At 26.5% G+C, this 11,672-nt stretch overlaps 3 protein-coding genes across 5 annotated transcripts in view; all 3 read right to left on the bottom strand.

Moving 5' to 3' along the window:
* Nucleotides 1–825: 825 nt before the first annotated feature.
* Nucleotides 826–6,665, bottom strand: LOC112459651 (peptidyl-prolyl cis-trans isomerase 3-like). 3 transcript variants are annotated; one of them, XM_025023867.1, is made up of 7 exons: nt 6,382–6,665; nt 5,692–5,957; nt 5,354–5,512; nt 5,031–5,283; nt 4,845–4,913; nt 4,673–4,762; nt 4,449–4,582 (listed from the first exon to the last, which is right to left on the bottom strand). In XM_025023867.1, exons 1-7 carry the CDS (start codon nt 6,646–6,648, stop codon nt 4,502–4,504), a joined length of 1,185 nt encoding a protein of 394 aa, XP_024879635.1. In that variant the 5' UTR covers nt 6,649–6,665; the 3' UTR covers nt 4,449–4,501. The 3 variants fall into 3 exon arrangements, with proteins under 3 accessions (XP_024879637.1, XP_024879636.1, XP_024879635.1); XM_025023869.1 differs by lacking the exons at nt 4,449–4,582; nt 4,673–4,762; nt 4,845–4,913; ... (1 more) ...; nt 5,354–5,512; nt 5,692–5,957 and adding exons at nt 826–1,031; nt 2,445–2,721; nt 2,892–3,104; nt 3,223–3,416; XM_025023868.1 differs by lacking the exons at nt 4,449–4,582; nt 4,673–4,762; nt 4,845–4,913; ... (2 more) ...; nt 5,692–5,957; nt 6,382–6,665 and adding exons at nt 826–1,031; nt 2,445–2,721; nt 2,892–3,104; nt 3,223–3,416; nt 3,621–3,840.
* A 1,358-nt stretch (nt 6,666–8,023) lies between these two features.
* LOC112459649 lies at nt 8,024–8,734 on the bottom strand. The gene is made up of 4 exons (XM_025023865.1): nt 8,572–8,734; nt 8,327–8,491; nt 8,080–8,245; nt 8,024–8,038 (listed from the first exon to the last, which is right to left on the bottom strand). Exons 1-4 carry the CDS (start codon nt 8,664–8,666, stop codon nt 8,024–8,026), a joined length of 441 nt encoding a protein of 146 aa, XP_024879633.1. The 5' UTR covers nt 8,667–8,734.
* Nucleotides 8,735–10,452: 1,718 nt separating this feature from the next.
* The window catches only part of LOC112459639, a 2,791-nt gene continuing 1,571 nt past the window's right edge, over nt 10,453–11,672 (bottom strand). The window contains exons 3-6 of the mRNA XM_025023843.1: nt 10,998–11,253; nt 10,819–10,884; nt 10,599–10,688; nt 10,453–10,518 (exon numbers count right to left, since the gene is read on the bottom strand). Of these exons, the coding sequence (XP_024879611.1) occupies nt 10,459–10,518; nt 10,599–10,688; nt 10,819–10,884; nt 10,998–11,253 (472 nt within the window). The 3' untranslated portion in view covers nt 10,453–10,458. The remainder of the gene's footprint in view (nt 10,519–10,598; nt 10,689–10,818; nt 10,885–10,997; nt 11,254–11,672) is intronic.

Here is an 11,672-nt window from a genome sequence, read left to right as displayed (position 1 = left end):
TGTCACAACTTTTTATTTTAACTTTACTAATTTGTTGAAGCGGAAATTATGGGGTTTGCTTACTCGTTTATTCCACGAGTATCCTAGTCTGTTCATCAATCAAGATTATGATCAAACTATGATCAAACTATACTATACTAGTGAGTTCCAATTTTTAAACTTCCTACATGACCTGCATTTAAAACAGTAATGCTGCGACCTGTGCATACACTATCAGTTTAATTTATGTCTTAATTTATATTCGTTTATTTGTTTTTGCTTGTTTATATTTTTTTTATCAACTGAATTCGTATTTGTTTTTACAACTTTATTTATTTTTATATTTTCTATAGAATACGTGACCGTGTTATAAAATGGATATTAACGTGTTGCGCGAAAAATATTTAATGAGAGATATTTGATTAAAAACTGGAGAAAAATTCGGGAAAATCTCTTCGCCACGTTTTGAAAGGCTCTCATACATACTAATATAATTTTTAATATAGAGCTTTTTATTCAACTCTGTCTATTTAGAGTTCTAATTAATTAATAAATCGTACCAAATATGAATACTATCCATTATAGCCATTTCTATCTTACGAGTGTGAGAGAGGAGTGCATTCATAATAACTATATAAAATTTCATTACATTTGCTAATAGATTTTTTTTTATTAAGCTTGGAATACATATAATATACGACCAAATAATTCATATTTAGTAAAATTAGTTTATTATTATTATTATATTTAAAAGAATAGACTTTTAATAATTATGTAACATTTTTATTTGATATTTTTTTATAAAACAAATTATTTATTATTTGTTTTTTAATGACAATTGTGGATTTCTAACAGAACGTTGAAATTACGATTATTGATACGCTATAGTTTTAGAATTCGTTAATTATGTTTTTACACATGAAGATAATGCAGTTTGCTTATATTTGAAACTTGGATAGTCTTTCATACGTACGTTTTGCCGATAGTACTCCGCAATTTAACACAATCACCGATTTTATTGGCTTTCCAGTCTTCGTACCGAATCCCTCGATCTGTGTAATCAGATAGCAGATAAACAGTTTACCACTATTCCGTGGTCAAATTTAAACGTGTGGAGAATTAAATCGCTCTCGCAAAACGATACTAAGTGATACAATAAAAATAAAGTTTTTTATTATCTGTAAAATACGGGATAATTCTCTCTCTCTCTCTCTCTCTCTCTCTCTTTTTCCCTTATTTATTTTATTCACGATATTTTTAAAATAATCTTTGCCAACTTTTATAGCGTAACATGTGATAAATTACATTTTTATTTAAAAATAACAGATAAAAAGACAAATTTGATAATTTGTTGTTCTCCAATTTTGAAAAATAAAAATTCAGATCTACTTTTAATCCCAGATAAAAAATAAAACTCACAATGACATTATGATGATGTTATCATGATTTTATTCACCACTTATCTGCGAATATATTAATGATAACATCTCTCTCTTATCATGATATCATTATAAGTTTTATGTTCTATCTGAGAGAACATTTTATGTTCTACTTGGGATTCCATATATGATGATTACCATTGATGTTAAAAGTTAGTAAGTTTACTATTAAACAAAAACTATAAACTAATAAATTATTTACATTATATTTTATGTTAAATATAATAATATAAATTGTTATAAGAATATAAATAATTTAATTTGTAGTATAATAAATATTCTCATAAAAAAAGAAAAATCGAAATGTGTTTTTGTATGTAATTTGCAAGCTCTTCGTTAGATGGCGACATATATTCCATTGTCATTACATAATCAATAAACATAAAGTTCCAAGTTAGGATAATATAGAAGCTCTTCATTTATATGCGTCAAGTCAAGACAATATGGAAAACAGATAAGAAAAGTATGAGAACAAAAAAAGGAAAATTTATACAGATTTGTACAGATTTATATAGATTCGTGTAGAGCGGAATAGCACATGTTAAAACTCACTTTTTTATTTTTTTATCTAACAAAAAACAATCGATCAAATTAAATTATTAAATTATTGTCTATCAATTTTAGAATAGTTTATATATTTTCCTAATTTAATATATGTATATTGAAGAAATCTAATTAGTTAAATTTTGGTAAAACTGAGCATTATATATATATATATATATATATATACAATATATATATATATATATACATATATATATATATATAAAGCATAAAAAGAAACAAAATCTATTGTAATGTATTGTAATATTAGTTGAAGTATAATTCTCTTAGTACAGAATATTATTTATAAGTGATGCGAGAGTTTTACTTTATTAGAAGAACAAAAAGAGGAGACCATTTCTTTTCTGTCAGCAAGTCGGTTTACATAATTAAATGAACAATGCTGCCTGATGACATTGTATTACTGCACGAGAAACGTTATTTAAATGAAGTTTAAATTACTAAAGAAAAGGAGAACGTTACCTTGTAAATGTTCATCATTCCATCTATTACTCGGCCGAAAACGGTCTTATGGGGGTCTACAGTTTTCAAGCATTTAAATGTAAGATTAAATTTGGAATCGTTCTTTCCGTCATTATTGTCGCATGTAGACAGGATTCCAGGTCCTATGTGACGTAGATTAGAGTTTTCCTTGTCGAATGAGTCACCATATATGGAAGTACCGCCGGTACCGTCAAACTTTGTGACATCTCCGCCTTGACACCAATAGCCAGAGACGATACGATGAAATGGAGTGTGCCTATGAATTATAAATTTTATACAAAATGTTTCAGAAAGCCTTGGGGTTAATAAACATTCTTAAATAAATAATTGATAAATTTAAATTTTGGTACAATTTCAAACATGATTATTGACTTGTTTTTCGCACATAATATGCATATAATATAATATAATATAATATTTATGTACTTATACGACAATCCGTTCACTCCACGGCAGAAAGCTGCGAAGTTCTCGCATGTACGTGGTACGACACTGTCGTAGAGTTCAAATACTATACGCCCTAATTTCTGACTTTCTTCTTTAAGACCAATGTCGAAGAAACATCTCGTTCGACTTTTCTCAGATAATTGCTTTTGTGCATCAAATACAACGGACAGTCTCTGAATCACTGAGATGTATCTGCATAATGTAGAAAAATACATAGAAGTTTAATTGCAAAATGCAAATTTTTTAAGTAGAAGTGTAAGCTAAAATTACTATAAAATTATTTTTTTAAATATTAATTAGGCAAAGAAACCTTGCACGGTGCTCTAGTGCTTCATGCATATTCTTCCAGTTTTTTAAAAACGCGCGGGTGGGATATTGACTTTCCGCTTGACGGATTTTCTTTAGCATAATTCTATTTTTACGCATAATAACATTGTTTTTGCGCTCTTGATCCTCAAATTTCGATTTATATCTGACATCTGGTGCCCAGCAATCCACAGGTCCCTAAAAACAAAGTAAACGCTTAACATTACCGTGTTTTATATTTCTGAATATTACATCTGGATTAATATTATTTAAAGATAATTAAAATTGAACAAATTTCCATAATATTAAAAAGTATATAATAAAAATAAATCATTACTATTTAATATATAATATGTATAAAATTGTATTAGTTTTAGTAAAATAAGATATGGCGATACTAACCCCTAATCGATGAATTATGTTTATCTTCTTCAATAGTTTCATATTCTCTTTATCTATTTGTTTAACTCGTAAAGCATCTTGTTGCAAATCATGAGCTTTCAAATTAATAGATGCATCAAAATGCGGAGGTTTGTTATCGATTTTTGCGACAATATGCACATGACGAGGTTTCTTACGCTTTTTACTATTCATAATAGCACAAAATTTGCATAAAATTTAATTTTTATTTTAGAAAGATATCTTTTGTACGGTTTGTACTGATATTATCATATTTTTACGTTAATTTCATCTGTAATATTATTTGGTGCAAATTTATAACCAAAATTTATGAAAGTCTTTAGTCTTTATTCATATGATGTTTATGTGAATTGATGCAATGTTCAGGTAATAATTATTACTGTGTAATATTCGGATTGAATTTAATTAATAGCGAGTTAACAATGTTGTCGAACAATGTGCTTTTGAAAGCTATATAAGCATAATAATATTTATTATATAATAAACTTACAGGTATAAACGCGGACTTGACTATGTGCAATTTATTAATTAATTTATTAATTACATCTATTTATTTCTTTTGTCAGCTTCAATATCCAATTAGCATTAAATTATCCCAGTTAATAATTAATGTAATGTAAATGAGAGAAATTGAGTACTTTATCTTTCTTTATTACTGACATTATTTTTCAGTAACAACTTATATTTTTTTATATAATAAAATATATTTATAAAATTGCTTCTATGAAGAAAATAACTATTGTGAGAAAGAACAAACGAAAAAGATAAGATAAAACGTAAAAATAGGATAACAGATATTTTATATTTTGCAGTTTCTAGAAAAGAATATTAATTGCTTATTGAAAATTGTTTGCATATCGCATTTAGCTATAATTTTTTAATGCATGCTTGAACCTGTCTGCTTGTATTAATATAATTGCAAGTGTCAGAATAGATTCGGAGTACTAAAAAAGAATTAATATCAATTTTTAAATGTTTAGCGTGTATATACAGTCATTCGTGGACAACATGATAATAAATAATTAATAACGCACCCTGTAAAGGAATTTATATCCAAATTGGAAAAATCTAAGCCCGCAAAACCTGAGTGGCGCTTGTGTTACTTGCAATAAAAATTGTAAAATCTGCATGAAGATAATAGATAATTTAATATATAATTTTGATTTAGACAGTAACGTAATCTTTTAATTTTATGTTGAAGCTTACATTTTCACGTATTTCCTCATCGTAAGAGAAATACAGTATTTTACTTATAACTTTGCCTGTTGTGTTTGCCTAAAATTAGAATCAAATTGATATTACTTTACATATTGTGAAATTTAGCAGTCATGTAATCACTGAAAGCGAATTAAAATAGATGCATTTCGAATTTGAATATGGTAGAATCGATACCTTTGCACTAACTTTCTCGCACATATAATTGATCAGGATAACTCTGGAGATATACCAAGTAAGCCATAATATGATTATAATGACGAATAATATTCTTTTATTAGGGACATAATTCCTGACGAATATCGCGGTGTAAAGTTCACGGTGAAACTCCGCTATAAAACCGAAATAACATACCATCTTCCAGGTCATTTGTATTTCGAATATCGAGTTTATCTCGTGAGATAATTTCTGTAACTCCAGATGAAGATGTCTGCGTAAATAAATAGCAAATTTATTATGCAAAATCGATGTGTAACAATGATTATATTATTTATACTTACATTACGATCCATGTTATATGTTTACTGCTCGGAACATTTGAGAGTTTGGCTTGTTGAGAATGTAATACAGGATTTTCCCAAACCTTTATCCCACGTATATTCTCTGTTGTCAATTTGTAAAGATGTTCGTTGACTTGATCAAATTTCAATCCTAAGTATCTAATGTAGAAGAGATTTAGCGAAATATAGAAATATGCAGAAATATATATACTGTAATTTAGAAAAGTTTCCAAAAAAAAACTTAATTTCTTAAACATTAATATTAATTTGTGCATAGATTGCTGAAATAATTTTCATGTATGATAATTTATATATTTATAAAAAAAGGATTTACTAACCCAAGAATACTCGCAAAAATCAAGTCGTCAATAATGTTGATATCAGAACAATAGTTTAGTATAAGTGTTGCACAGATGGACGATAGAGCGTCATGCATATCGTACCACCGTATATAATCGCAAAAGTTTAATAATAAAACTATTACAAACCACCCTAAGATAATCCACACTGTTCTTCTAGTTAATTTCTCGTAATCCGTTTTTGATCCGAGTTTCTTCAATGTGTCATCCACAACAGCGAGTTTTTTTAGGCAGTTTCTAAATTTCTTATGTAAAAAAGTCAATATACGATTGATAAATATTATTTATTTAGAAGTTTAACGTGCCTAATAGTGTATTTATGTCACTTTTCAAAAAAGTGCGATTTTATTTGAACAATAGATATAGTTAAATGCGTCAGTATGATCGAGTTAGATAAAGTTAAAGAAGATTTTATTGAACATATTGCAAAAAGAAATTTTAATAATTTGTATACTTATCTATATGCAAAATAATTTTTATTATAAAATTCTTTTATTAGAAATAAATTTGCAAGAATGTACAAATAAAGCAAGGATATTCAAATTCAATTTAATATTTAAATATCAAAATTATTTTATATAAAAGCAATTTGAATAATAATATGATTGAGATAATGTATTATTAATGTGCGTATAATATATTAATATTTAATTTATCCAGTTTTCCTACCTTATCATGATATATTCCGAGAAGTATTGATAATAAAACTGTAAAAATATTCAATGAAACATAAATAATATAATCGGCGGATTCCTCAGGTATATAAGATATTCCTTTATCTATCACGAGAAAACAGTAAACCGACCACAGTAGCGGAATGTAAAGGAGACTGAACCAAAGTTTTGGATGTCCCGCGGAAAACTCGATAATCCTCAAACCGCACATCGAACTGATTAACAGAAGTGGCGATAAAACAGATCTAATGCTTTTCGCCATGGCAGATTTCGAACTATGCTCTTCTTGCTGATCGCCAATAGACTACGATAGCAGATCTCCGTAATTGTAATTGCTGCACTTACGCATATTGGAATAATCGATCCACTAAATTTTACATTGCAAGCAAACAGGGCAACTGTTAAGTTCCTTATCTATTTTCACGTAAAACATAATAAACTTACGAAGCAAAATAAATAATTTGTAACAAAAATCGATTTTGTTAATATACTTACTTATTTTCTTTTCTTTTATTGATTTTACAGTGATGTTATACACGTATATATAAAATACATGTTTAAAATATTATTAAATAACAAATGATGCATATACATATGATATGAGATATAATGTTCCAATTACTAATATTAAATGATTATAGTGTAATATAAAAAATGTTTATAACATTTTGCTTTATTTTTGCTTAAATGTATGCTTTTACAATTACATATAATATTTTTCTTATAATATTTTTATATATTGAAATTACTGCGATCTTCACAGCTAATTCTATCAATCTATTTATATCTATATAAAATTATCTTTATAAGAAAAATGATTATTACGAATAAATATAAGGGAGACTTATAAAATAATATTAAAAAGATAAGTTTTATATGTTAAACTTTCTGTAAAAAATAAATCTTAGGAACAGTATATGACTGCCATATATCTATATTTAGAAAATATTTATCAAAGTTTATGAATTACGCGCTAAATATTACTGTCTATTAGATATTTGAATGTTAATTATACATTATTTAAATGTTTAATACATTAATTATTATTTAAATGTTTACTGCTGTAAACGATTGTGTATATATTACTAATACGGTTAAAACAGAAGCGAAGAACTAAAAAAGATAATAAATTTATTTTTTAAATATTTTTTAACAGCAAGTACTTATAATAATTAAGTTGCAACTTACCCCATAAAAGAATTTAAAACCAAATTGGAAAAGTCCAAGCCCGTAGAACTTAAGTGGCGATTGAGTTATTTGCAGTAAAAACTGTAAATTCTATATTAATACAATGAATTACTTAATTGTCACAAAGTTTTGTCACGTATAGTTTTTTTTATTTTTACTTTATATATAAATCTATGTTTTAATAACATTCAGCCAATTTGAAAACTTACGTTTTCACGAATTTCAATATCGCAAGTGGTATATGAAAATTTATTTATAAAATCTTTTGTTGCACTTGCCTAAAATTTGGAATTTGCAAAATAAAAATATAGTTCACAATTTATATTAATATTGGAACTTAATATTACTTGTAATAATCAAACTATTAAAATTAAATTCTAAATAAATATATTTAACAATTTTTTGTATGTAGCATTAATACCTTGGTGCTAACCCTCTCACATACATAATTAATGAGAAAGAGTCTGAAAATATATATAAGAAGCCAGAACAGAATTATGATGACGTAAAGCATCGAGTTATTTATATAATTTTTATTGTACGTTAAGCGGAAAAATTCTTTGGAAGCCGTTGCTATGTAAGTGAAATAACATCCCATTTCGAGAGTCATTTGTGTCCCAAATATCGAGTCCATTTTGCGGGATATTTTACATAACTCCGAATGAAGATGCCTATTAAACATGACAGTGATCTTGCTGCATGATGTAACTATTATAACTGATGATTAATTAAACTTACATAAATATACTTACATTACAATCCACATTTTGTTACATTTGTTTCTTGAAGCTTTTGGAAATCTGGATTTATATGAACGTAACGTGGAATGTTTCCAAGTTAGGTTTACTCTACGTTTATTATCTTCTGACAATTTCTTAAGGTATTCGTTAATTTGGTCGAACTTTAATCCCGTGTATCTAAATAAAAATATGAATGATATCAAATGTGAATAAAAAAATTAACAAATTTATTTGTTTAAATAAAAACATGGACTAACCCAAGAATAATCGTAATTATTAGATCGCCAATAAAGGTAATATAAACACAATAATTGCGTATAACGGGAATAAATATAGCTGGTAAAATATCCATACGGCTTCTTAAAAGATAATACTCCAAATAAGTCAGCAATATAATTATCACAAACCATCCTAAAGAAAGCCATACTATTTTTATCTTAAACTTGTGATAATTTGTTGTTGTTCCAAGTTTTTCCAATGTGTCGTCCACAATAGTGAGTTTCTTTATACAACTTTTAAATATCTGACATAAAAAAATAAAGTGTAGATAGATAATTTATACCTACAATGATTTTAATAAGATATTAATTTTATTTTTAAAGAGATATAATCAAATATGAATATTATTGTTATAAATTGCTTTTCTAAAGAAATAATTATGTCAAATGTGCAGCAAAAAAAATTAAAATGTTATATCTTATGACTTATTATTATGCAAAATACTTTACATAAGTATAACAGTTTTGCTTCCTCATAGAGGAAGCCAAATTAATAAATATCTACTAATAATTATGCATACAAAAACAGGCTTCCTCATAGAGGAAACAATGAGGAGGTTTCTACTTGCACACTTAAAAACTATAAGGAAGCAATGTGCAAGTTTCTACTTGCTCACTTAAAAACTATGAGGAAGCAATGTACAAGTTTCTACTTGCACATTTAAAAACTATGAGAAAGCAATGTGCAAGTTTTTACTTACACACTAAAAAACTATGAGGAAGCAATGTGCAAGTTTCTACTTGTTTATTAGACGAACATTAATATAACAAACTGCAAGTTGTGTGAATTTTATTTTACAATCATTTATTTTAAATACTCAGACAAATGATTTTCATCCTATGTTTCTTACCTTATCATAATATACTCCAATGATAATTGATATTAACATTGTAAAAGTATGTAGTCCAATGCAAACGTGATATTCAATCGTATAAGTATAAGAGACTGTATAAGATATTGTATATATCAGAATAAAATTGTAAACCGTCCATAACAGCAATATGTACACAAAACCGAACCATTGTCTTAGATCTCCTATAGGAAATTTGATTATTCTTAAACCGCATACATAACTAATAATCAGTAACAACGACAAAACTTCCCAAATATCTTTCGTCATAGCATATGCCTTTGCAATTACGAACTGCACTTTCTTTGCCGACAACTTCGTTAAATGATAACGATAGCGGATCTTTATAGGTACAATTACTACTTATGTATGATGAAATAATCGATTTTATACTAAATTTTACATACCACGAGCTATTCTCGAAATAGAATTAGATGGATTCGTCGTGTTTTCACGAACAAATACATTTGTAATGCTAATGTTGTTTCTGGTATTTTTCTTTGTTCTTTTTTTACTCTTACTATTGTACAGTGCTATTATGTGGGTAAAAAAATTATGAAATAGCAAATGTAATTTTGAAATATGTAATAATGTCTATTTTAATAATTGACAATGTAGTAATAAAATTGATGTCAATAATAATGTAATAATAAAACAATATATAAACGTAAATAATCTTTACAACATGTAGCGCTTTAAGGGTAAGGTAGAAATATATCTTTTGATAAATTATACAAAAATGTTTTACGTTATGTGTAAAAAATAATTGTAAGAAAAACAGGAGGGAGATACTTGGTATAGAAATAGAACGTAAAGTATAAAGTATTAATTTTGTTTATAACATATTTTTTTTTAATGAGAAATTAGTTTACAGCGTAAATATATAACAACCAATGCATGTTTAGAAAACATTTTATTAAATATTTTACTTATCAACGTCTTTATTTTTCAGTATTTTAAGTTATTCATTTAAAAGTTATTCATACATTATGTTAATCATGACTTTTTTGAACGCTTACTTATCCATATGCATCTGTGTTAATATAACTAAAATCGTCACAGTGTACTTGGAGAACTAAAAAAAGTAATCTTATTTTTCATATCTTTGTTATAAATACGTGTTTAGTGAGTAAACATATGAAAACTACAACGTACATCATGAAAGACTTTATAGCCAAATTGGAAAAGTCCAATTCCACAGAATTTGAGTGGCGTTTGAGCTATTTGCAATAGAAACTGTGAAATCTATATTAACATAATGGGTTAATATATATATATATATATTTTTTTTTTTGTTTATCTGTTTTTACTTAAACTTAAATTCGTGTGTTTTATTTTAGCAATATTTAACAAACTTATTTTAAGATTAACTTACGTTTTCATGATTAATATCACGATTGGAATAAGATATCTTATTTATTAAATCTCCTGTTATATTTGCCTAAAATTTGTGCAAAATTAAGATTGTTTTTAATTTAGTCATATAGTGTTATATTAATAATAATTGTTAAAAATTATTCCAAAATAATTTTGAGTTTGAATATAGAATAATACCTTAGTGCTGATTCTCTCACATACATAATTAATGTACAGAAATTTAAAGATGAAGTAGAAACACCAAATTAGATTGGAAACAGTGAATAGTATTTTGTTATTGCCTTTTACATAATCGTTGATAAATATTATGTTGGTAATTTCATAAAAAATTTGTGTTAACCAAAAGGTGTAACATACTATGGATGTAGTTATCTCTACTCCGAATATCGAGTTTATTTCTCGAGTTATCTTGTATAGCTCCAAATAAAGATGCCTGAGTAAATGCAATATTTTAAATTGATTATATGCAAATACCATTATTTTTAGAATTTACATTTAATTTTTACATTAAAACGTAAATCAGCCAGTCATTGTTTGCAACTTTTGGAAATCTGCGTTGATGCGAATGTGATACAGGATTTTCCCAAATTGCCGTTATTCTATGTTTATTTCTTGTCAAATTCCAAAGAAATTTATTAATTTGATCAAACTTTATTTTTATATATCTGAAATAGAGAAAAGATTTGTGGATAATGTTTCGTACCATTAGCAAATATATGTATATGCAAAAATATATTTTTGTATTTAAATCTTTAAAAGATCTTAAATAAATAGAGAATTCCGGGGCTCCTTGGCACAGTTTTCACAATTTCGGCATTTGAGTTTTTAAACAACCAATTATTATGATTAAAC

The sequence above is a fragment of the Temnothorax curvispinosus genome, unplaced genomic scaffold (assembly GCF_003070985.1).
Source record: "Temnothorax curvispinosus isolate PA1 unplaced genomic scaffold, ASM307098v1 QBEX01010036.1, whole genome shotgun sequence".
Lineage (NCBI taxonomy): Eukaryota > Metazoa > Arthropoda > Insecta > Hymenoptera > Formicidae > Temnothorax > Temnothorax curvispinosus.
This window is presented reverse-complemented; position numbering and strand designations above follow the sequence as displayed.

What these genes read in the sequence shown, in the direction of transcription:
- LOC112459649 (XM_025023865.1), bottom strand. Translation starts at nt 8,666, where the DNA reads ATGGATATTTTACCAGCTATATTTATTCCCGTTATACGCAATTATTGT. An exon ending in ATAATTACGATTATTCTTGG is followed by an intron (nt 8,492 to 8,571) that starts GTTAGTCCATGT and finishes ATTTTTATTTAG; the next exon opens with ATACACGGGATTAAAGTTCG. An exon ending in AACAAAATGTGGATTGTAAT is followed by an intron (nt 8,246 to 8,326) that starts GTAAGTATATTT and finishes CATGTTTAATAG; the next exon opens with GCATCTTCATTCGGAGTTAT.
- LOC112459651 (XM_025023867.1), bottom strand. Translation starts at nt 6,648, where the DNA reads ATGGCGAAAAGCATTAGATCTGTTTTATCGCCACTTCTGTTAATCAGT. An exon ending in TCGGAATATATCATGATAAG is followed by an intron (nt 5,958 to 6,381) that starts GTAGGAAAACTG and finishes TTTTTACATAAG; the next exon opens with AAATTTAGAAACTGCCTAAA. An exon ending in ATTTTTGCGAGTATTCTTGG is followed by an intron (nt 5,513 to 5,691) that starts GTTAGTAAATCC and finishes CTTCTACATTAG; the next exon opens with ATACTTAGGATTGAAATTTG.